The sequence below is a fragment of the Microtus ochrogaster genome, linkage group LG1, assembly GCF_000317375.1.
Source record: "Microtus ochrogaster isolate Prairie Vole_2 linkage group LG1, MicOch1.0, whole genome shotgun sequence".
Taxonomy (NCBI): Eukaryota; Metazoa; Chordata; class Mammalia; order Rodentia; family Cricetidae; genus Microtus; species Microtus ochrogaster.
The window spans coordinates 47,114,774-47,139,673 of record NC_022027.1 but is presented as its reverse complement, the minus strand read 5'-3'; the positions used below and the strand labels follow the sequence as shown (position 1 = coordinate 47,139,673).

The window sequence follows — 24,900 nt, the reverse complement described above, 5'->3', positions numbered from 1 at the left end:
GTGGGCCACGTGCCGACTCTGTGTGTAGCTGGGTATACATGTCTGTATATACTTAGATGTCTTCATACGCTGCCTTTGCTTGCCATGTATCTTCAGTAAGTGACTCCCATCATTCAGGACACTAAGCCTTTCCATTTTTTTCTTTCATTTGCCTTCCTGCCTGTCTTTCAGTCCTTATCCACCGCATATTATCTATGAGTGATTCCTTAAGCACATATACTATGCCGACTCCTTCTCTAGAGTGAAGTGTTTAGATACATCCCAACTGCAGAGCCTAGCGGGGGAGACAGGAAGAGTCAGATGCTTCACATTGGCACTCTGTAAGAAGCTTGAGGAGGGGGTGTCAGGAAGAGAGAATGGTGGTCTCAGGAGGACTTTCTGAAGGAAATACCATTTCAGTTTGGACTAACAAAAACAGTGGCTTTCTACTGAGACGAGTAGCAGCAGACTCTAGGCAGAGGGGCCAGCTTATTAAGCAAAGGCAAAGATGGAGACAATATGCTGTACACGAAACAAAATATCCAAATGTTTGGTGCCAGTAGAACTGACTTAAGGAAGACTAGGAGAAGCAACAGCAGCTATGCCAGAGTCTCGATTTAACTTCCAGACATGCAGAAGGGAACAGGAGTGTTCAGGAAAGACAATAGGATGAGCATGATATGAGATGATAGGTTTGTGTTAGCAAGATGGAGTCCATGGCCAGTGACCTGTAGTAACTGACACTGGATGAAGGGGCAGTCAGAGGACACATTTTACACAATCGTGCAAAGGCTCGGGAGAAAGAAGATGGAGGCCTGCAAGGGAATAACTGCCGAGGGAAGGAAGAGTAACATTCCACCAAAGAGGCAGAGTCCAACCCTGGTTACAGGGTGTGCACCCTCTTCCTAAGCCTCACCACTAACATTTCCCCAAGAAGAAGAGGAGCGAGGCTTCCTGCTTTCTCTTTTCAGTTTCTTTCCATATTTCACAAACTGGAGAACCCAATATTTTTTATTTGGGTATTTTGGAAGGGATGGCTTTCAAAATTACTGTTTCTTGCAAATGTGCCACTAAAGAACAGAGCACATACCCTTTCAGGAGGGTACTTTTCAGATGGGGAGGTGTGATTGTTCTGAAGTTAATTATACTTGCATAGTTCCATACCTCCAGAAGGCTCTTTCCACCATGCCTACACCCCCCAAGACGGAGTCAAAGGGTATCTAGGAGACCAGGAAAAGGGTCTTTCCTACTTTGGTTGATGTTCAGTGGCAAAATTCCAGAGAACTTTCCCCTTTAAAAATGGTGATAACATAATATCTACAGAAACATGAAAAGTGTGCCTAAGACATTGCTTATAAATCTCTGCGACAGCTTCAGATATCATGATACGTGTGGTCTTGGGGCTTCTAATTGCTAGGCCTCTTTTTAATAGAAGCAGTTTAGTCAACTTTGACTTTTGTTGGAGAGATCAATTATGCACCGATAAGCACATTATCAGCCTAATCAGGCAATGCAGCTTTCATACCCCAAGCCAGCAAGCCCTGTGACCCTGGCACGCCTTCCCCAGACAGCTCTCTGCTGGGTCTTCATCTCTAGCGCACTTTATCATTGCAATTCCGTGGCCCTGGGAACACTGCCACCATTTAGGGGACAGTGCAGCTTTCAAGTCAACGTTCAGAAGAGTGTGCTCTTCGAGTGGCACCCTGAAACCTATTAGGATGCTAAAAATCAAAACAATAATGACACCAACAAAACCAAACCAAAATTAGGCCCCATATTACACTGTCGAGTAAGACTGAATATTCCCTGTTTAAATGGCATGAAAGACAGGTAGGCATGCCAGTTCACAAGGAATCCAGCCCAGGATAGACTGCAATATTCTTCATGTTTCTCCTGAAAATGTAATGCCTCTGTTTTTCAATTATTCTTTTCAGTAGTTAAGAAACAAACCACTTCTAGGAATAAGACGTATAATTCTTGACATCAACAAGATTGCAGAATAGAAGGTCCCAGTCACAGCCCCTTTCCCAGCCCAAGCTCTATGTCCCATAGACAGTGCATACGAGACTCTACAGATAGCACACAGCCAATAGCGTGTACTAAATACATTAGTGCACTGTCATAGGTAGAATGGTGGGTTTTAGCACAAAGGCTGGCTCTGCAGTTTTTAGAGAAGGCTTAAAATCTTCAAATCTTCCCAGAAGAGAGTTCAAAAGAACTAGAACGCATGCACTGTGCAGAGACGACATTTTGAAAGAACTTTAAAATCTTTAGCTGGAACTGAGTGCTGAAAGCCTTTTCCTCAGGAAGCCAAACAATAAAGGCTAGTAGAGATGACTACTTGGTCACATGCAGTCAGCAATGCAAGATTTCAAGGAATACAGAGAAGATAACCGAAAAAATGCGATATCACTGAGAGGAAAAAAAAAACAAAGCTTTTTGTAAAAACATAGAGGTCTATGAACTGCATGACAAAGAACACAAGACAAAACTATCATGGAAGCACAGGTAACAGGTGGACACAGATAGCAAACTAAACGCAATGAAATCAGGAGAGAAATACACACACAATGAAAGCCCACCAAAGCCAGCAACCATAAAAAAGTTAAGAGAAATTGGAGCTAAATAATACAATGTATGAAATTAATAGCTCAAGAGAGCTTCCATAGAAAGCCCCATGGAAAGAGAGAATCCATGAGCTGCAAACAGATCATTTGAAACCACCCAGTCCAGGGAATAAAAAGAATAAAAAGCAGAAGAATAAAGAACAAGCCCTTGGGTACAGAAACAATGGCAGAAAACTTTCCAATATGAGGTCGGGAATGTTAGCCCAAATCACTGACATTCAGAGAACTAAAAGCAAATGGAACCTGAAGAAGAAGTCACATGATGACCATGTTTCCAAAAGTTAAGAGAGAGAGAGAATTCTGCAGGCACCCCACATGATGAGTGCTGGATTCCACAGCACAGACCCTGTATGCTTGGAGACAGGGATTGCACAACTAAAGCAATGAAGACAAAACAGCGATCCAAAAACCCTTCACTAGTGAAGCTGTCATTCAGGGATGAAAGAGGCTTTCTGGACAAACCGAGGCTAGAATTGCTGACCACAGCTGGACCTGTCTGACAAGAAAGGCTGGAGTTCTTCAAGTCGAAATGAAGAGACGTCAGTTAACAGTGTGAGAACTCACCGGCAGAGCAAAGGAGAGCTGGTTGCTCCTACAGTCTCTACATACATGGACTCAACCAGCAACAGTTTGGACACATTCAGAAAAATCACTGTCTCTTCTAAACAGGCACAGCCTGTATTTTCTGTACATTCCCTACAGAGTACTCTGCATGTGAGCATGTACATGCATTTACACACTTATGTAGGGTTTTCATTCCTTAGAAAAACTGGAATAAGATTTTAAAAGGCAAAAGCAGTAAAGACAATTATAACTGTAGGAATTGGTTGGCAGGACTGACGATATACAAAACCATAAACTGTGATACTAACAGCGAAATATCAGGCGTCAGGGACACATACACGTGGAGAGCAGTGTGTGGTCGAAAGCAACGTATCAGCTTAAAATGCACTATTATACATTCAAGACTTTATGTAAGCTTGATTGTAAATCTGCAGTAGGTATGGAAAAGACAAAGACATAAGAATCAAGGCACTCAGAACCCCCAACCTTATATCAAAAAAGAGAGAGATTATTCAGCCATTATAAAAAGGAGGGATGACAATGTGGAAGACATTCAGGTAAAGAAATAAGCAGGACACAAGAAGGTAAAAGATGTGTGGTCTCTGACACGGGGAACCTAACACAGTCAGATTCCCAAGGAAAGCAGAACAGGAATAGACCGGGGGCAGGAAACATGGAAAATGCAAGTTAATGGCCACATGGTGTGAAGCTTCAGTTGCACAAAGTAAGTCAGCTCTGAAAACCTACACAGTGCAGTCCACGGTTACCGGTGCTGAATAGAAACCTACACAGTGCAGTCCACTTTTACCGGTGATGCATAGAAACCTACACAGTGCAGCCCACGGTTACCGGTGCTGCGTGGAAATCAACACAGTGCAGCCCACGGTTACCGGTGCTGAATAGAAACCTACACAGTGCAGTCCACGGTTACCGGTGCTGAATAGAAACCTACACAGTGCAGTCCACGGTTACCGGTGCTGCACGGAAACCTACACAGTGCAGCCCACGGTTACCGGTGCTGCATGGGTTGCTTACTGTTGCTAAGATGGCAGATTCAGAAAGATAAGCTATAAAGGTAACGAGATCCACAGGAGACCTTGGGAAGTGATGGTGCCCATGACTCTGAAGCAGTGATGGCTTCCCTGCTCATAGCTCCAAATGCGTCATGTTATAAATATTAAATATACAGGGCTCTTAATTTTTACTCATTGTTTTGAAAAAGAAATACTAATATTCCCATTCATCTTGATTATGGTTGTTTTGACTGTTTTGAAGAGGAGCGGAATATTCAAGAAGAGATGGATAGAAAATCACATATCATCTTTTCTATAGCTAATGTGCACAAAAGCCAACTCTTACTATTATTTCCCCCTCATTGTTAACATTTTGGAATTGACGTTTCTCCTTTTAGCTTTTCTCCATTGTATATCCCCATCAGCACAATAAATTGGTTATTTTACTAGTTGAACAATCCTGCCCTCTGATGTTTTATGTATCCCTCAGAGTACATTAGCAGGCAATGAAATACCAATGAGTAAAATTGAGGACATGGTTAAAACAGTGCTTTAAATTAAATAGCTCTTCTAATCCATTTCATAGAACAATAGGCATAAAAATGCTGCTAATAAAATATAGCCATTACGTATTGTATTACGAGTAAAAATATTAACGTTGTGATCCGTAGTAAAAGCAGAAGCCTCTCTCCTTTAAAACAAAATACAATCCCCTCCCCACATGAAACTTGAGCCATAAATAATGGAACTTTAACTCAAATGATACCATAGCCCAAATATTCCAGATCAAAGTTTTCAAAACTCTGCTGTTTAGCAGATGGCTAGTTGGACGGTCTTGTTTTTCTTCTTCACTTATTCTGTAAAGTCGGAGCTCATTTATACCACAAGTTTAGCATTTTAATGGTGCTGGGCATTATTGACTGAAGGGAAGAAACAGGGGTTGTGGGGGGCTCAGGGTGAAGTGGGTCAGCAGGAGACAAAGGAGGCTAACAGGCATGGCTTCGTGTTTGTCAGCAAGAGTTCAGAGGTTTGCTCTTCCAAGGCAGGAGCGTGCAGCCTCTGCTTGGTGTAGAATCCAACATTTAAGCCAGTCAAAATTTTCTCAGTGGGTGCCTTACGACACAATGCATTGAACAAGCTAAGGAGTGCCCCCCCTCCATCAAAAGGAAAACTGATATTCCGAAGGGACTCAGTCGTGCTTACTCACACACATATCAAATATTTTTACACCACTGACCTTTGAAATTCACCCAAATAATTGCCTCTAACTGTGTCCCCATAAAAGCACCAACGAGAGGCATGCGTGAAGTTGAAGGAAATACAATAGGCATTTTCAATTACATATAGGCAATGCCACCACAGAAAGGATCCTCAGAGACAGGTTTCCAGCCAGGTCTAACTACGGCATTTGGGAGATTTTTTAATATTAAAGCATTAGCTAGCTGTAGAAAAGAGATGCTCAAACAATAAAGGAGCTCAGTAAGATTAACAAACTGGTTCCCAAAGTGGACAGAAGGCACGGGTTCCAGAGGCACTGTAATTAACGGGAAGGCAAATAATACCTCAAAAACCCAGCAGAAGGGCCTTCGTCCACAGAGTTGAGTCCCCTGCCCACACTGTAGCCCTCATAAGATGTGGAACTCCCTCAGACGCATTTATCGAGTTACCTAATTAACCCAATTAATGAAACCTGTTCAACAGAACATTCTTTATTACTTTCTAATCTTTATTTCCCCCCTTCTGCCTCCTGCCCCAGTAAAGCATGTTTTGACCCCATTCCCGGTTCTATTTCTCCATGGTAGCTCAGCATCCTCCTGAAAGGGACAGTTAGGTTTATTCACTGCCAGGCCGAGGTAGGGTGAAGTAGGAGACAACTTGAAAAACAGGGCCGAACTCACAGCTCCGTTGCTTCACCCAGAAGGGCCACAGCAGAAGCAGCAGAGGGGCCCTGAGCACTGTACCTGGCACAGACCATCTAGAAGACAGAGACGCAGCCAGGAGTCTTGTTCAAGCCATTACACCATTACAACCACCCGTCCAACAAAAACATAAAGTGTGCCCTGCTCGCAAGAGAAAAACTAAATCAATACTTGCTCTCACAAAGCTTCCTTCTATCCCTTCATCAGAAGGACTAGGAAATCAGGCTAACTTTTCCATTGACCAAGATAGGGATTCACTTGTGTACCCATTCATAAGGATTTACAACACCCTCACCCAATTCATTAAAACCACCAACTAGACACCAGCCAGTAACTGGCTTGTCTCCAGAATTCCCAGACCCATCCTTAAAAATCATTCTTAGCACACATCTGACTACACATCCACCAGACACTGGAACATACGAGTTTTATTTCCTGGGCCCAGCAGACCTATGGCTATAAATAGCCTCTCCAGTAAAAAGCTGTGCCGAATCCAGAGGGAAGATTCCAGAAGGTACAGGGCCCAGCTTGCTTGGATAGGACCCCCAAGAATAGATTTTTGTCTTCATTTAATCCATCAAGGGAATGGGACTCCATATGCCTAAAGTATTGAAAGCTAGAGGCCAGAGCGAGAGAGCATCCTGACTGAGTGTGGGAAGCAGGCAGACTTGAAACAAAATCTTAGCTCCAGTGTTGAAAACCTTTGTAAAAATGATTATTTCTAGATCTCTTTTTGTTTTAGTGTCCTCCTTTGGTAAATTCGAGATAATTGTACAAACACCACAGAATGAACAGGAAGATTCATGAGATAATTCACACCAAGTTTTAGTGTCTAGTAAATGTTAAAAACAAACAAACAAAAAGCCTTTCTACTCATGCTATAATTTCCTTTAGAAACAACGAGTCCATACAATCAACACTCTAGCCTTCCAGTAGGGCAGGATAAAAAAAAAAACAAAAACAAACAAACAGAGAAAAGGTGCAAGGAAACATTTTAATTCCTAAAAGGAAAAGTAGTAGATATTTGCATACTAGAATCATGGATATGGCCAAATTTTTATTAGCACACTGATGATGCCGAGGCCCAGGCCACCGGGGCCACAGTTCTGATGCACGGTTGCATGCCACTGCCTGGCTAGATCAACAGTACTCTAGGAGACACTGGGACGGGAAGGTGGAGGGACAAAGGGCACCACTTGAACTCACTTTCCAGGAATCAGCAGCAGACCCAGGAATGCACTCCAGGGCTCACAAGGTGTAGGATGTGCCCTGTGTCCCCTACCCCCTTACGAATTAAATTCTATTTTCCTTTGTTTTGCTTTGGTAGTCAAAGCAGGGAAAACTCTAGAAATGCCCTTTCATCCTACATCGTCTTGTACAAAATTGTGCAATTAGTGGGGCTGAGCTCCAAACACAGATCGAAACCGTGATATGAGAGTCGCTGGAAAGGGCTGCACTGAAACCCACTGTAGGCTTTGGAAGGAAACCAAGAGGGAAAAGAAGAAAACCTTCTGTGTCTATCTCTATCCATCTCTAGTGAGATTCCATCTCACTAAAACCTGTAGGGATGTTTAGTACGTGCTGTGACAAATAAAGCTTGCCCGAAGATCAGAGTGCTGAGTTAGCCACACTAGTTAGCCACAGAGGCCAGGCAATGGTGGCACACACCATTAATCCCAGCAACTGCGAGGCAGAGGCAAAGGGCAGAGGGCAGAGGGCAGAGGGCAGAGGGCAGAGGGCAGAGGGCAGAGGCAGAGGCAGATGGATCTCTGTAAGTTCAAGTTCACCCTGGGCTACAAGAGATTGAATCAGTCTAAAAGAGAAACAGCTCATACCTTTGATCCCAGCACTTGGGATCACATGCCTTGAATCCCAGCACTAGAAAGGTGAAGACAGAAAGTAATACAGCCAAGTGGAGAAAGGAATATAAGGTAGGAGGAGACAGGAGCTCTCAGTTCAGTCTGAGGTCTCTTGTAGAGAACATTCTTGTAGAGACAAGAATCCCATTTAGTCTGAGGATTTCATAGAGCTGGAGTTCGCCGCAGCTGGGTGCTCTGCTTCTCTGAGCTTTCAGCTCTCACCCCCTAAATATCTGACTCTGGGTTTTTATTAAGAACAATTAGAATTCACATTACAAGAACCGAACCTCATTTCCACAGGTGACCATGAGAAGGTGATAATTAAGATTAGCTACAAGGTGGTCACCTGCAAGCTGTGCTACACGCTCAGACTCCCCAAACTTCATCTCTTTCATGCCTCCATCTCTTCTCTCTCAGGACCACATCTCTTCTCTCTCAGGACCATATCTCTTCTCTCTCTATGGGTGGTGATATTTAGAATGAAAATCGAAAACTACTCCAAGTTTCTAAAGGTACTGCCATGGGAAAGAGGCACTTGTGGTGGGCCTATGGAGAGACCCTCCACTGAATAAGCTTTGAGAAATGCAGTCAGGAGTGTTTGCTCCTGAATAGGTTAGCTCGGCATCTCCTGAGGTGTGATGAACACCCCATAAGCAGCGTCCAAGAGCATCCTGTGAAGGACATGGACTATACAGAATGGCTATGTATTCATTTAACAATTCAGTGAGGGTACAATTCTGCATGAAGTCCATGGTTTTATGAGTATTATTGTTAGAATGAGACCATCATAAAAGAAGCAAGGTGACCACAGGAACAACATGAAGTGTAAGTGAAGCAGCTAATACCACAGGAGCTCATGGACATGGAAAGTTCATACACAGGCAGCATGCCAGCAACTCAGAATGGGAAGCACGTCCCTGTGGCTCAGAACAACTCCTGTGGCTTCCGACGGTTTCTTCACATTCTTTCACCTTCCTTCAGCTTGGCTAATAAAATGTCTGAACTTCCTTCTTTTCATTACCCTCGATAACAAGACAGTGAGCTTCTTACTACATGGGCCGTGGAAGAACACACATAAACAGACATGCCTTGATCCCCACGATCATGGCCAGGCAGGAGACAAGAGGAGAGTGATACCATAGTTCTGTGGCTGCAGGCCAATGGAGAATCTTCTCAGATCAGCAGTGGACCTATTAAACTAGTCCTACCTCATGTATGAGATATTTAATCAGCACCTATATAACAGACTGTTGGAACAAACAAATGAGTACTTCATCATAGCCTAACTTCATGAGTATTGCCAAAATAGTTCCAAGAGTCAACCTTCATAGATAGACACAAGGAAACTAACCCTAGGGTCACACCTACCTTGGGCACATTCTTCACATGGAACAGTATATTTTGGAAGGAGTGTCCATCATTGGCCTGCAAGACCACAACATCAGATGTGCTGTCTGAGCCATCGTGAGCGTAGAGGAGGAGACCCCTGGAGAGTTCATCCAGATGGAACTGATAGATGGGGGCTGCGGGGGCTGGAAGCGTCTGGAGCAATTGGCCATGAAGTGGAGGATCAAGCACATTCACAACCACATCCTGAGGGTTGTCATCATCCCGGATGTCAAGCAGCTGGGTGGTGATGGCTGCCTGCTCGCCTTTGCTGATGTGGAGAACCTCGTTTCTCAGCACATAGGGGGCCTGCGGAGTTGGAGGAAAGCAGGAAGAAGAGCCACTTAGTAGGTTAATGCTGGACAAGAGAGCGGTGTGCCTAACCCGACTGAAGGGCTTTACGAAAATCATGAAAGTGTCAACTATTCCGTGAAAAAAGTTATCTGTCAGAGGTATGGTGGGCCATAATGATAAGGGTTATTCCATGCCTCTGGATTCTAGAGGTTTCTCAAGTCACTTCAAAACCACAGTATTGATACAATGCAATCTGCATGTGCTACTTGTTTCTGGGTTTCTAATTTCTTTGCCATCTTGGATTGAACCACACCCCCTGCATTAGCACAAGAACACAGCTCAGTGTCAGGAAACAAAATCAGATGCCTGAATCCAATAGATATGTAATTCTGGGCCTTGTGTTTGGGAGAGAACACTTCACTCGAGGCCACACGGAAACGAGCTGACGTAGTGGCATAACTCCGCTCTCTGAATCCTTGCTATTGCTAGGCCTTTCCTGGTAAGCAACATTTTCCCACCTCCATCCATGTCTTGGCAGAGCCCCACCCCAATTTAGCTTATAAAGTCATATAAGATCCAAGACCATGGCCTGGTAAGACAACCACCTGCCCAATTCATTTGATTCTGCTAACACAGCAAAGGTTAGTATGTTCTCCTAAGAATTGTCTGCTTGCTCCTGTTACCTTAGAAAGAAGATATATGTTTCTTCACAAAGAGAAAAGTTAATGAACCACAGAAAAATACAACCCCATCCCCCACCATACACATGGAGGGAGGGGAGGAGGGAGATAGGGAGAAGAGAGAAGAGAGAAGAGAGAGAGAGAGAGAGAGAGAGAGAGAGAGAGAGAGAGAGAGAGAGAGAGAGAGAGATATCAGGCCAGAAGTCAAGATAAATGATATGTTATGTTAGTTTTTATGTTTGAAGTAGAACTGTCTAGGATTTTCCTCAACACACAACTTCTTTAACCCAAATGGCTTTTAAAACCACACAAGCGCCCCACTTCCGGTCTCCTGGAAGTCACAATCGTCCATCATCATAATATGTAACTATACATCACTATAATAGTCACATATGGCGCAGCAACTCAGTGTTCCCAGGTGAGAGAATTCTCACACTGTGTGCAAGTCTGTGCAGAGAAATAAAGAGCAGAGGCCAAGGATGATATTTTTTTAAAAAAAATCTTACAAAAATAACATACCAAACCAAGTTACACGAGAAAACCTCAGGGTCAAGATGACAACGATATATTATATATACTTAAAATAACAAAAAGAAGTTAAACTTCTTTCTAAAAGTCCATCCTCAAAACGTTAAATTGAGGGCTGGAGAGATGGCTCAGAGATTAAGAACATTGCCTGTTCTTCCAAAGGTCCTGAGTTCAATTCCCAGTAACCACATGGTGGCTCATAACCATCTGTAATGGGGTCTGGTGCCCTCTTCTGGCCTGCAGGCATACACACAGACAGAATAGTGTATAAATAATAAATAAATATTTAAAAAAAACGTTAAATTGATAAAAGTGCAATGTATAAATAAACAAAAAAAAACTGAAACATGACATTGTTATTTGTCCCCTTGACCGTGGAGATACAAACAAAGCCCAGGAACCTGTGGGAACACAGCATCTCAGAACAGAAGGCTGTTTGTTAATATCTACTTCAGATATTTCATTGGCCAGACTGCATTAGCTTAGATACAAAAAGCAAAATCAAGACATCTGAGTTTAAGAACTAAAGAACATCTAAGGCATTGAGTCTCAAGACTGGCCCATGTTTACAGAGTTACATGTGTTAGCTTTACGCACTGACTTTAGGCCCAGTTTCTAATCTCCCCTAGTGACAGCACCTCTGGTGGGGCCGTGTCAATCAGAGGAGCTGAGGCAGGTATCACCATCACTCTGCAGTCACTTCTGCCTTAAGCTTCTGCTGTTACAGTCTATGGTCAGTTTCGGGATTGAAGATATGCGGTCTCGGTATTTAGTATCTGTTTTCTGAAGATGGTATCTCACCATCTTGCTCTAGTGGACCGAGATAAATATGTAAAACTAGAGAATCCTTCAGACTAATTACAGCATCCAAGTGAGAATTCTACAGATATGAGTGTGTGTGTGTGTGTGTGTGTGTGTAGTGTGTGTTTATTCTTTTTGTATATTTCACTTATTCAGTCCCTCTATATGGATTATCGGTCCAGAAATACAACTTCTCAAGTCAGTGTGGAGACATGAATGTTAAGGGCCATTTTCTTGAATTTCCTTGTCTCTTCAATGATTTCCTCGGGTCTCTGTTTGCTCTTGACCACAATGACACTTCATTTAAGTAGATTCCTAACAGGATGCTCTAAGCACTGTAACTATTACACCCCTGAGAGGGGCTGTGGAGAGAAAATAAATGACCTAAGAACAAGGAAAACATTAACAACTGGGGCAGTTTTCAGTTATTCTGCGGGTCCAGCTTCAAGTTCAGTGTTCATCACGGTGCCAACAGGCCACCGTCTAGAACACAGACTGTGAGGCCAACTCTCCAGACACAAACTTGACTTTTTTTAACTAGGTCACTCCGGCAAATGTAGCAGATTTCCAGTCCCTTCGTTTTCGCATCTGTAAACTGACACTACCTCACAGGGTTGGCTGGCAATTTCACTCAGAACCACGTGAAATTTACGACAAGACAGAGATGCATAAGAAGAAACTATTACTGTCAGTGCTATCATCCAAAGAACTAAAAGTAAACCAAATGTCATTTCATGGTAAAACTGTGAGAACATCACCTCAGCTCAACCGTTTTTGTTAAAGGGTCAGGATCTCTGGAGCTGTTCTTGAGGACCAGTGGGTACGTCACCTTGAACATTGTTGGGCATTTTTATTACCTGAGTTGAAAAGGCGTGTATGTTGATCAGCTGTGGCTCAGAGAAGAATTGCTGGTCGCTAATTTTCAAGGAAAAGTAGCCTTTCCTAAGGCAGGCCCCAAGGGAGAAAGGAGAGGACATGATCACAACATTAGTTTTTAGAAAGAAAAGGATTAAAATATCTTCAAGCTGTAGTCCTACAACAATTTAAATTAAATCATTGCAGTAATACAATATCTGCACTGTAAACAGAAAGTACCAAAGATAAAACTGGTTAAAATCTTCCTCACGGGTCTTGCTGGGTGGCTCAGTGGGTAAAAGCATTTGCTATGCAAACCTGATAACCTCAGCTCCTCGAATCTTATGACAGAAGACAATTGACCCTGAAAGTCATCCTGTGACCTTCACATGTGTGCTGTGACACATATGTCCCTGAAATCATTCATACTCACAACCCTCCACATACACAAACAATAACACACTTCTGCAACTACTCTGAGTTCTAAGATCTCATAGTAACATAAAAATAACACAACCGAACACGGGCATGTTGAAGAATGCCTCTAATCCCATCGATATTCATGAGGCAGCTAGATCTCTGAACTCAATGCCAGACAGCTAGTTCCAGAACATCCAGGACCACACAGAGAAACCCTGTCTTTAAAAAAAACAAAAACAAAAACAAAAAAAAAACACAGTTTTGCTTCATATTTTCTAAAGATGAACACACACACACACACACACACCAGAAAAACTACTTGTTGGACTAGATTGGTGGTGGTGCTTAAACAGGTTAGATAACAGTTAAACTGAAGAATGGAAAGGAATCGTAGAGCTCCACCATCTTTCAAGGACATCTTTAGCCCAGCGATGCATACTTCTTCCTAATTCTTGTAAGTGGGCCCCAACAGTGTTTGAGGTACTGGACTGCAAAATGCCATTTCTAGCTTCCTACCCGCTCCTTAAACCCATTTACTCTGGATACAGCTAAGAAGGGCAGGCTGGGTCAGCCTGACCATTTGACCATGGGTCATCAACTAGTATGTTGAGGAGAATATGGAACAAGCCCACCTGTGAGAAAAAGGCAAATGACACCTGTGAGCAGACATGGGACATGAACTGAATCCTACTTCCATCTTCTAGTTCCAGCTCCTGAACATACCTCGGAGCAATTGCTCTTAATGTCGTTGAGGTAAGAGCCACCTCTGCAATGTTAGGGTAGTCTTATTTTTTATTTTGCTTAGTCAAAATTGATTTCTACTACTTGTAATCAAAGAGACCCAGTGAAGCCTCAGTCTGCTGTGGGCTGACTTCCTACCCCAGATGTCTAATAGCTTCAGGCCCTGTTAGGAGGAAAGGCAGAGTTGTTTGTCTTCACTGACCAGCCAAGCACAGCTCACTGCCAACTGGCAAAAATGTGTGGTCAACACATTATAGGAGATTATAGATTTTGGTCGATTTGGGGGTCCATTTTTTCAAGGCTCTTTGAAAGGTATTCTTGGAACCAACTACTCATGTCTGAAATATGTGAGTGGATCCAGAAAGCAGCTGCAGAAACAAAACATACATGTTGTGTTTCCAGTCACATGACATTTAAAAAAGGGTAAAACTATGAGGGAAAAACCAGGTCACAGCTACCAGAGACAGGGATAAAAGGAGCAACTAATTTTTTTTTAAAGGAGACCACAGTAGGGTCGATGGAACTGTTTTTTTTTTTTATAACAACATTGTATACATTGTATACACATTGTATACTTCATGGAACAGAACACTAAACAGAATTTCACTGACTGGGGATTCTAGTTGTGAGTACCAAGCATTGGAGACCTTCCTGCTCTTTTTTCAAGTTCTTCCTCCCATTCATTTTCCATCCTGCTGCTCCACACTCCCACCTCAAAGCTTCAGGAGAACGTGACGAATGGAATCAGCAGCATGAACGAAGGAGGACAATGGTCTGTACAGGCACTGGGGCACTAGGAGTGCTCAGTATCTCAGTTCCTCCCCATTGCTGTGGCTACACCTACAGACTGGCTCTTATGACACAAGAGTATCTAAGCCCAAAGGGACTCAATTCTCAAGAGTTCTTATCTTAATCATGGCCAGTGCTTTCATGAAGACAAAGAACATACACGTGTATGTCAGACTGGCTCGTTTTGTTTCATTGAGAGACAAATAATTTTATGCTTTATGTGTCTGTCCCATTTCATTTTATTATTTTTTGTCATTTTGTTTGTTTTTTTAGATAAAGAAAATGCAATATTTAAATGGATATTCATCCCAGAAAGAGTACTGCAAAAAAAGACCCAAATTGCTGAGTTTTATCCCATTTAAGAGTGCAGAACTAATTCTGCAAGAAATTGGGTGAGGTGTGGAGAAAATTAAATAGACAAGAAGCTTAACTTTGGTTGTCTAGGGAACTTTGCATTTTTCCACAAATGACTTTAAGGCAAATGAGCCCAGACTCAAGAGTTTGTGTAGCTCTGTGAATGTGGTATGTGTTTACATACATGTATGCATTTGTGTGTGTGCCAGAGAAGGTGTGTGTGGGGAGAGACACAGATACTTAAGAACGAGGCTTATACTTTCAACCAATATAAGCATAGGTGGTGGGGAAGGGTTTGGGGAATGACTGAATGGCACAACACTGCACAGCAGTGTGTGCTTGCTGTACACTAACCCCACCCTTTGAGGACTAGAGCAAGTCTGTTATCACTAGAACAGTAGGGAGGCAGAAATCGTCACAGCTGAAGGCATGGAAAGTGTGGGCTTGGAGGACCAGCTCTGGACTTGTTAATCATGTTCTCCAGGCTATAGAATGGGAACATAATTTACACAGCTCGCATGGAATGCCTAACATGATTCCTGACTCCACGTGAGCTCAGTAAATGTTAGCTGCTCTTGCTCCTGTGATACAATCTGCGCAGATCACGGAAATCATCAACTCTGAATGATGATAGAAAAACTTCCATCATTCTTCTCAGATAACTTTTAGCCTAAATCTCCACCAACCAATCCATAAAAGTAAGAAGAGAAACACCCATGTTTAGTTTGGGCAGTAGGAAATATTCAGACGTGTCCTATCCCTGCTTCATGGGCTTCAATACCTTGTGCACACACAGTCTATGGTGAGTTATCTGGGCTAACGAAGCAGAGCAGGATGATGGAGAACACGGAGAACACAAGAGGCTAATCTTTGGGGGAGCATTCTGTGCTTTCTGCTTAGTAGATTTACTTTGTAAATTATAATGCTATATTTGCTTGGGTTCCTGTTAATGTTCGATTGCATTCCGGAAGCACGTGTCAGTCAGGGTAGGGAAGAGAGCCAGAAATGTGTGCAGCGCCAGGGGAAAACTGGATCACACCTAGAAATTAGCCACAATTAATCCCATAAAGAGGATAATAAAAAGTCAAGTGTGACTACAAGTTTTCTCCCCAAATTCCAGGGGTCAAAGGGCACTTTGACAAGCCAGTCTTCCATCTTTTGCCTGCCCATGACTACATTGCCCTTGTGTGGAGGAAGCAACTCCAGCATCTGGCTATGTAACAAGTTTTCTTTCCGTGAGGCCAAAAACCTGGGTAATTATACTCAGAATTTTCCTGTCACACCAGAGAATTACCCATAATTACGTGATAAAATGAAAATGCCTCAAACAGAAGCGTACTCTCGAAGCAATTACGGGGGAAGGTTGACAGGCAGCTGGAAGCATTGCGGAGTATCGATCTTTCCCAGTGGGAAGGGGTGGTTATTAAGAAGAAGGGTGGGGGTGGGCGGGCTGAGAAAGGATGGAAGGAGACAGCAGGCGCAGAGCAGGGCTGCCTGGCTCACCTGGGCTTCTCTCTGCTGTGGATAAAGCGTACTTCCTTTGCATTGACGTCTTCCCAGCTAAAGTGGCCGGCCTTTTCCAGCTGGACCTCTTTGCCGTTTCTCGAGAGCAGCAGCTGGCCATTGGTGGGCGTGCTGACAACGTGGAACAACAGGTCTTCCACTCTGCCGTCCTGGTGCTGGACGTTCAGGAGAGAAAAGTCCAGGGGCTTCATTGAACCGATACCAAGGGTCAAGGTGCCATTCACATGAAGACTTGGGGTGTACATTTTGTCTAGAAAATGGATGAACCCAAAGGTCAGACCTGTCAGGGTCACTAACTGGATTCCAAGTATTCACTGTAAAGAAATGGGACTTTAGTGCTAATTCAGAGGCACACAGAGGACATCTGGGCATCCGCCTACCCAAAGGAGTCTCATCTGGATGCATGAGGACACTAGAGCCTAGACAGAGAATTAGAGTACAAACTCGTTGGAAGACAACCAAGAAATAAATTTAAAAAAATAAGCTAGCAATTATTGCTTGGGTACAGCAAAACTGTGTAAGATATGAAAGAAAAAATAACAAATTAATTGGAATCGTTAAATTTAAAACATTTGTCCTTAAAAACACCAATATAAAAGACAACCCCTAGAATGAGAGAAAATGCAAATCCTCAATCTGGGGAAAAAAACCCAGACTTATATCTAGGATATATAACAGGTTTTAATATCTCAACAATGAAGGACAAACTAAAAATGCCTAAGAAATTGAGTAAGTTTTGCTCTGAAGATCTACACACAAAGGACAATAATCATGCAAGCAGGCATCCAACATAAGTTAGCAAAATGAAAATCAAAACCTCAATTATACGGCACTTCCTCTCTCTTAGGATAGATAATAATAATTCCTGGCAAGACATGAAGAAATTAGAATTCTCACTAGTTAGTAAGTATGGGAAATAGTGCAATCATTTAGAAATATAGTCAGTTCCTCAATAAAACATAGTGACCATGTGCCCCAACAGTACTACAAGCAGATGCCATGGAGAACTGTAAGAATATGCCTACACAAAGAATTGCCTGTGGATGTTCATAACAACACTGCTCAAAATAGGCAAATTGAAGAAACAATTAATAAAAAAAAATAAACAAAGGCTGAATATGTGCCTCAGTAATAGTGCCTGCCTACCAAGTATAGGTTCAATATTCAGTACTAAAAACAAACAGAAACAGAGGCGAAGAAGTAAATAGATCAAAAGAATGTGGTATGTCCATAAAACATAGTTATAGCAGCCATAAAAACCGAATGGAATCCTATACTGATGCAGGCTGTAACCTGGATACATTCTGACATTCGGCCAGATGTGGAAGCCAGACATGAAAGGCTATGTATGTGCTGTGTGATTCTAATGATTGGAGATGTCTAGCGTAGGCAAATCTGCAAAGACGGAAGGCAAATCAGAGATCAGCAGAGGCTGGAAAGACAGGAAACTAAGACTGTTAAGGGTTATGAAGGTCTCTCTTAGGCTGATGAAAATGTTCCAGAATTAGATATTAATGACTGTCACACAACTTTGTGAATGTACTAACGAAAATCACTAGGCAATATAATTTAAAGAATAGATATTTTGTATGTGTTATGTCTTAATAACTCAAACAAGGGTGCATACAGGGATATTTTATAGTAATAGGGACACTTGGGCTGACTGCAGAAGATTCTGAATGAGATGTTCTGAGATGGATCTCATTAATTTTCTAGACTCTCCAGGCAATGCTAACGGACTGGCTAGTTTGAAAGCCACAGACTTTCCCTGACACCCTTGGCACATCGGATCCAGCAAGAGTAAGCAGAGGCAGGTGTCTGACGCCGTTCCTAGAAGAGCTGCAGCGAATCCGCAGAGGAATGGCTCAGAGTCGGAATTCCTGGGCAGAACATACAGAGTGCCAGAAGATTTTGATCGTCTGTCCACGCGGAACATCTGATGTATTAGGATCCTCAGCAAGGATGTAGAATTGATCTTTCCTACTGCAAGGTATTTTGTCAAGGTCTCTAGCTGGCAGTGTTCCCTTCGACAACTGGGTCACAGAGGACAATGTGGGAATGCCAAGTTTCACGGGAGTGACTGCTACCTAACATTATTCTAATGAAAGTGAAATCCATCCTCACAAGCTGACGTGTGTGGTATCCCAAGAGTCTTAAGCTAACTCAGAAGCGCTTGTGGTTTCCAGGAAAATTCCAATGAAGGAGGCCAGAGAGAGGTCATTTTTCTTTTTAAAAAGGTCTAATATCTTTAGAGATCAAAAATGTGGAGATAGACTACGTGTTTGGCTGTCACAAAAAAAAAAAAATGCCCTGTGCCAGTGCTGGGGTTGTGGCTCAAGGGTAGACTACTAACCTAGTATGCATAAAGCCCCAGGTTCAATCCCCGACACTGTCAAAACAAAACCAAAAAGGCCCTCATGTTATTGACTAATTAACCCGAGGGAACTCCAAGCCCTGGTAGAACTCTCAAGCTTTATATGCCTAAAAAACACAGGGTTCACAATTGGGCTGAATTTAAATGCATTTCTCTTTGCTTTTTAAAGAGAGATGTCTGTTCTGTGTTGGAAGAGATTGCTCCTAACAGAGCCCCTTCCGATCGATTGACTTCAAACACCTGCAGTTAATGGAACAGTCTCCTCCTCCACGATTCATTTAGAACGTCTCTCCACCGTGCGCATGAAAGATGCACCACTGTACCTCGGCAGAATTAGCTAAACAAGTTTACATGAATGCAAACAATGCATTAGACATGCAATCTATATGTGGTTTCCTAAAGCATGGCTGCAAGTCAAGAACACACTTGAGCCTATACCAAATTCCTTCTCTGGTTGTTAAGACTTTTAAGGCGCAGCTCCCTCCTTTTTCATCTCAAGATCAAAGAAATTAAGAGTTAGGTTTTCCTAAATGCCTATGTTCTACAAATAGTGCCTTATGTAGCACCAGGGGTTTCTGCCCTGCAGGAATGTTGAGTTCCACATGACAGGTGTCAACCGTATCTGGAGACCCATCATTTGCACGGAGAAATGACTGCTCACATCACCAGACGTTAAGTCCAGCAGAGATGGACTTACCAGCACAGGTTTCATTAGACGAGTGGCCAGAGAAACCGGGGACACAGGTGGGCATGCAGAGACCACTCTTCAGAAAGAAGCCATGGCCACATAAGTGACACCGGTCTCGGTGGCTGCACTGCAAGCATCCCTGAGGACAGGCTGCCAAAGAGAAGACACAAGTAAGGCACAGCCAAGCCACGGCCCCCGGTCGGACCACACAGGGAAATAAAGAGACTGCAACAAATAAATGGCCCCCTCATTGCAACCAAAAAGAATGCAGGTTTGCTGCTGATATTCATAGGGAGCTGGTTTCCCCTCCGGAGGAAACAGAATCTCGAGGTCTACAACTCAATTTATGCAATGTCATCTAAAGAACGCCGCATTCGGACGGATGTTCTAAAAGGCTTACTGACTCGTAAGAGGCGGTGTTTAGAGAGACTAAGAGCATCAGCTCTGCTGGGGGTCTCATCCCCCCCCCCCACCTCTTAGCAGCTGTGTCCCTGGACAAGTGTCTTTTATAATCTGGGTGGCAAGGTTCTTGTCTTTACAATGAGGGTAGAAATGGACCCTAATATAGACATTAGCTGGGAGGACAGCAAGCATTACAATCTGATTTTTCAGTGTCAGGCATACCAGGAGGGCTCAACTGTTCCACCACACCACGGCTCTGTCGGCTGAGAGCGGGACATCTAGAGAGCTAGCTCTCGAAAGACCCATGGGACTTCTGCTTTGGATCAAGTTAACAACCTTTGAGAAGACAGAGAGCTTCCTGCCTAATTGTCCTGTCTCCTTAGTTGGGATTTATAATGGTGAAGCTATGTAGGACCGTGTAAAGAGTCCTGGACGGGAATCAGAAATCCAGGGCTTAGTACGCTGCCTGAACACTTCAAAGTCTCTTTCGTTTTCATGCTTGTAAAACGGGATTCTTTCCGTCTATCATATTTCACCAAGTCATTGGGAACATTAAATGAGATATTACAGATGAAGAAAACGCAGAGAAACATAAAACTCAAGGAGTTCTTCCCAGAGCATTCAGCAAAGACTCGAGTTCTCTGTGCTTCTTACTGACATTATTATTAAATGTCAAGTATTTTTTCTTGTGGGTGCACTGGGCAACAGGTTTCAATAGAAATGAACGCTAATGGGATTTTTTTTTTCCGGGGATGATCCCATGCACAAGGAGGTTAAGACTTTGGGTTTAGCTTCAGTTTACTTCTAAAAGCTCAGTATTTCTCACTAAATTATCATCCAAATCCTATTCTTCAAGGCTATAGTATCAATATTGGGGTCATGAATGATTTAGTCTACATGCTGAAAATTCTATGCCCATATCAATATGGCTGATCCACTCTTAATGGATACCACACGGCCATTCAATATGAAGCTTTGCATTCCATAAAATGTTGGCTTCATTTCCACAAAGATCTTCAGGAACAGTATTGATTCTTGTGAAAGAATTATTGGCCTGTACTCCTGTATTATCCTGTTTAACCAGCACCTGGCAGACATACATGGGAAGCTATCAACTACTTAGACCAAGCTCCCTGACTGCTATTCTGCACCTGTGTGAGACGCTCCTGGTTACTGGAGAGAGTGAGTGCACGTGACACACTGGCTGCCCTGGGTTCTTCCCAAAGCTCACAGCAAAGACTCAAGGTACCTGTGCATTTGTGTTTCGCATGATCTGCAAAGTATCCGTTCCCACATTCTTGGATGCACTGGGCTTGGAAGAGGAGAAATGGCTCTTCGCAGCGTCTGCACTCATGGGGACCCTGACACTGGAGACAGTGGCTGCTGCACCCTGGAAGGTAGAAGTTAAGTCAACAGGAATCTATGTAGTTTCCAAGTGGGCTCTGGGCACTTATGGGAAGGGTCAGGTAGCAGCAGGACCCCGTACACCAGGCAAAGCAGTCCAGGAGGAACTAGGGACCCTGGGCCTGGTTGAGACGGCTACAGCTATCGGTCAAGGACTTGGGGCTAAGCCGTTCTACCTCTACAAACCTCCATGTTTTTCCTACGTAACAAAAGTGAAACTATCGTCCCAAACTCTTCCTAAGAAGTTTGGATCACACAGTGGAAAATGCTAGACGAACACTAAAATGATTGACAAATATTTATTTTTATTATAATTATTTATCAGTCTTTCCATTGGTTCAATCAAATTCCTAGGGATACAAAGCATTCTATCTAGAGAACAGGATTGTTAAATGTTTAAGGAAATCAGAATTAATAGTTGACACGAATATGTTTTTGTGGGCATACAACTCCATGGCTGTCATGCTGACGTCAGATTTTAGCATATGTCTGCTAGGGTGTAGGCGAAGGAGAAGGGGACTCATCGCTGACAACAAAGATAGCCCTGGGGAAGGAAACCAGGACCGGCAGAGAAGCCAAATGGAAATTTGCCATGGGCTCTACAGAGATCATCGACAGATAGATACTTACGCTTACAGAAGCCTGAGTCCCGGTAGTGCCCCGGTGAGCACTGCCCCATGCACACGCCATCCTGGAGCACATAGCCATCCATGCATTGCAGGCAGTCTGTCTGAAGAGGCCCGCTGCAAGCATTGCAACTCCAGTCACACTCTGGAAAGAAAGTCTACATTAGATCAGCGTCCTCTTCGCTACTCCCAGCAACCCACTAAGGAGGCCACGGTCTGTGGCTGGGAGAGGGAAATTGAGGACAACACCAGAGATGTCAGATAAGCGAGCTGTAACGAAGCCCCAGCTTGTAGGTGTTTAAATGCGCCGTTTCCTAATTATGTCAAACACAGGCATGTACAAGGAGCGGTCCATGCCTGTGCAGAGCTCCTTGTCAGCGGGGCTGCTGCTGAAGAGTCAGATGGTCTTGGCCTCATTCCAGGGGCCCCTGAATACCTCAGCCTCATGCTGCCCCAACCTACCCTAGGGAGTGCCCCCTCCCCCCAGACCGAATCCTGACCTCTAAATACTCAGGGCTCACGAGCTAGAGAGATATCAGAGACATAACTAAGAATGCTGTCACCACCATTGACACCAGATTCATGACCCTTCCTATTTAAAACCTGATGGGGACAGCATGGCAGAAAGAATAAACAATGTATATAGAACGTTCCAGAAAGAAGGGGATTATTGGACAATGGAACACCTCATTTAGAGCAGAAGGAAGTTGTTTACATGTTCCTCTGTTCAACAAGCAACAGTTCACTGCATCTGGAGAACATAAGAGAGAGATACATGGACCCTGGCATCCAAAAGCTTGTACCACAATAAGGCCAGCCTTGGATGTGAGCCTCAGTGGTCCAGGGAGACTGTCAGAAATATTCATCAGCCTCAGCCTCAGACCTAAGAGTGAGATACATGGACCCTGGCATCCAAAAGCTTGCACCACAATAAGGCCAGCCTTGGATGTGAACCTCAGTGGTCCAGGGAGACTGTCAGAAATATTCATCAGGCTCAGCCTCAGACCTATTGAGTTGGGAGCTTTCGGGGCTGGGGCAGAGAGAAGCATCTTGCTGCTCTTCTGGGTGATCTTGTTAGAATCACAATAGTGTTTGTGGCTGGTATGTTTGTTGTCCCAGCAAACACTGGTGCAATAAGAAAGCTCATGTTCTAGAGGCAATGTTCTAGCTGGTCTTTCCTACCTGGGTGATGGGAGGGAACAGTCTGGGGAAGTACGTGAGTTTTGAAGTAGGGCAGGTTTATTAAACCATCATTTTGTTGAGTTTCCTCTGCATTTTCCTGACTACCTTCCTTAATCCTTTGGCGCCTGAATTAAACATACACTAGTTTATGCGTATTCACTAAGGCCACTGGAGAGACAAAATGAAGCAACGGATGTAAACAATTAGAACCCGGAGATGGAACTTGGCAATACAGCTTGCTCTTAGGATGGGGCTTCCTGGCTTCAATCATAGTAACTAACAAGTACAATGCCCAGTACATGTTAACAGCTCAACAGGGGTTTGTGGAGGAACTGGCTTTCTTGGAGAACATGTTTTCACTCAAGGCTGTCTCAAGCCCTTTTTCCATTGCAGCTATGAAGCAATTACTCTATTCCTTCACACTGTACTTCTAAGTCCTTAGGTAGCAGGTACATACGTAAGATGGCACATGTGCTCTGAAGGTTTATAAAATTAATCTCCTTCATTTATTTGGTTGAATCAGTCCTGAGGGAAAATGACTACCAGCACAGTTATGAAACAATTTGCAACATGGAAGAATCTGAGAGAATCTTGTTGTTCACCACAAACTGACAGGCCCTGGTTAGAAGGAAAAGACCAGAAAAGCCCCTGCGGTTGTGAACATGGAAGACCACTTAAGCTGACAACCAAGCCCAATGGAAAGTGTGCAGAGGCCGAGGGCTTCCCGAGTTTACTTGTCAGGCATTTGACCTCTGTTTTAGAGCTGGACCTTCTCTGCAGAACCAGAGGGTTAGAAGGAAACATCGAGAGAAGCTAGCCTAAGAAGAGACAGGGAAAACAATCAAACGCCGCTTTTCCCAGGCTTAACTCTACCACAGGAATTCCAGCTACTGGTGAGCAAGGAGAAGATACTTGGTGTTCTCACCCATTTGAGTATGGGCAATTTGATGGAACTCAAACATGGATGAATAAATGAACGCATGCATCAGTAATTCATTGCTGCTATCCTCACAGAAAGTGGAGAACACCTGACGGCAGTGTTTGCCTAAGACGAGGAGTGGGTGTCTCGAGTAAAGGAATATCCCGGAATAAAGGAATCCCCACACAGCTCAGGAAAAGTGTTACCTCTGCAAGTCTTGGTGGAGATGTCGAGGTAGTACTGGGGGGCGCAGCTCTCGTACTGGCATTCCCCAAAGAGCAGGACCTTGCTTGGGTCTCGGCAGGAGGTGCAGGCGCCCTGTGAATCACAGCTTCTGCAATGTGTGTTGCATGCTGAGTGGACAGGGAAGGGAAATGACCAGATGATTACAACCACAGGTACGGAGGCCCAGGGCAAGGCTAGACAGATGCTACCGCAGAGCGAAGCCCCACTCCAGCCTGCCCTTTGATTATGGCCCATAGCCTTCCTCTGTGAGCAATAGATACAAAAAATATTAGCTTTATTTCCCAAAATAGAGGAAGGTAATACATTTTCCTAGAGATGAATATAAATCCAAGGACAAGAATCCCAGATCCAAATTGCTCTGTGATTTAGCAACAGGATTCATACTGACTCTAAGATCAATGACTTTATTTGAACGTTACTTAGGAAATCAACCCCTCTCCCATCATTTGTATTATAGACACACATTATTTTTAGGTGACAACTTTATTGTGGAGATTGTGAAATCTTGTATTTTAAGACATTGGACTTAGACGTGACCTGGTTTATTGGCTTACCCAGTTATAACTCTCAGCAGCCTGGCACATAACTGATTCATTGGAGATGCCCTGAACTGGTCCGTTTTCATCTCTCCAGTTTAACAACCACCACTGCTCCTTCTACTCAGCTATCCATGATGGAAACCATAGCGTCTATCCTGATTCTTTCCTTTGTCCATACATATCTAAA

At 43.5% G+C, this 24,900-nt stretch overlaps 1 protein-coding gene across 1 annotated transcript in view; it reads right to left on the bottom strand.

Moving 5' to 3' along the window:
* The window catches only part of Fras1 (Fraser extracellular matrix complex subunit 1), a 407,009-nt gene that overhangs the window by 116,665 nt on the left and 265,444 nt on the right, over positions 1–24,900 (bottom strand). The window contains exons 23-29 of the mRNA XM_026785092.1: positions 24,135–24,281; positions 21,832–21,972; positions 21,047–21,187; positions 19,405–19,545; positions 16,313–16,583; positions 12,508–12,592; positions 9,330–9,656 (exon numbers count right to left, since the gene is read on the bottom strand). Coding sequence (XP_026640893.1) covers positions 9,330–9,656; positions 12,508–12,592; positions 16,313–16,583; positions 19,405–19,545; positions 21,047–21,187; positions 21,832–21,972; positions 24,135–24,281 — 1,253 coding nt within the window. The remainder of the gene's footprint in view (positions 1–9,329; positions 9,657–12,507; positions 12,593–16,312; positions 16,584–19,404; positions 19,546–21,046; positions 21,188–21,831; positions 21,973–24,134; positions 24,282–24,900) is intronic.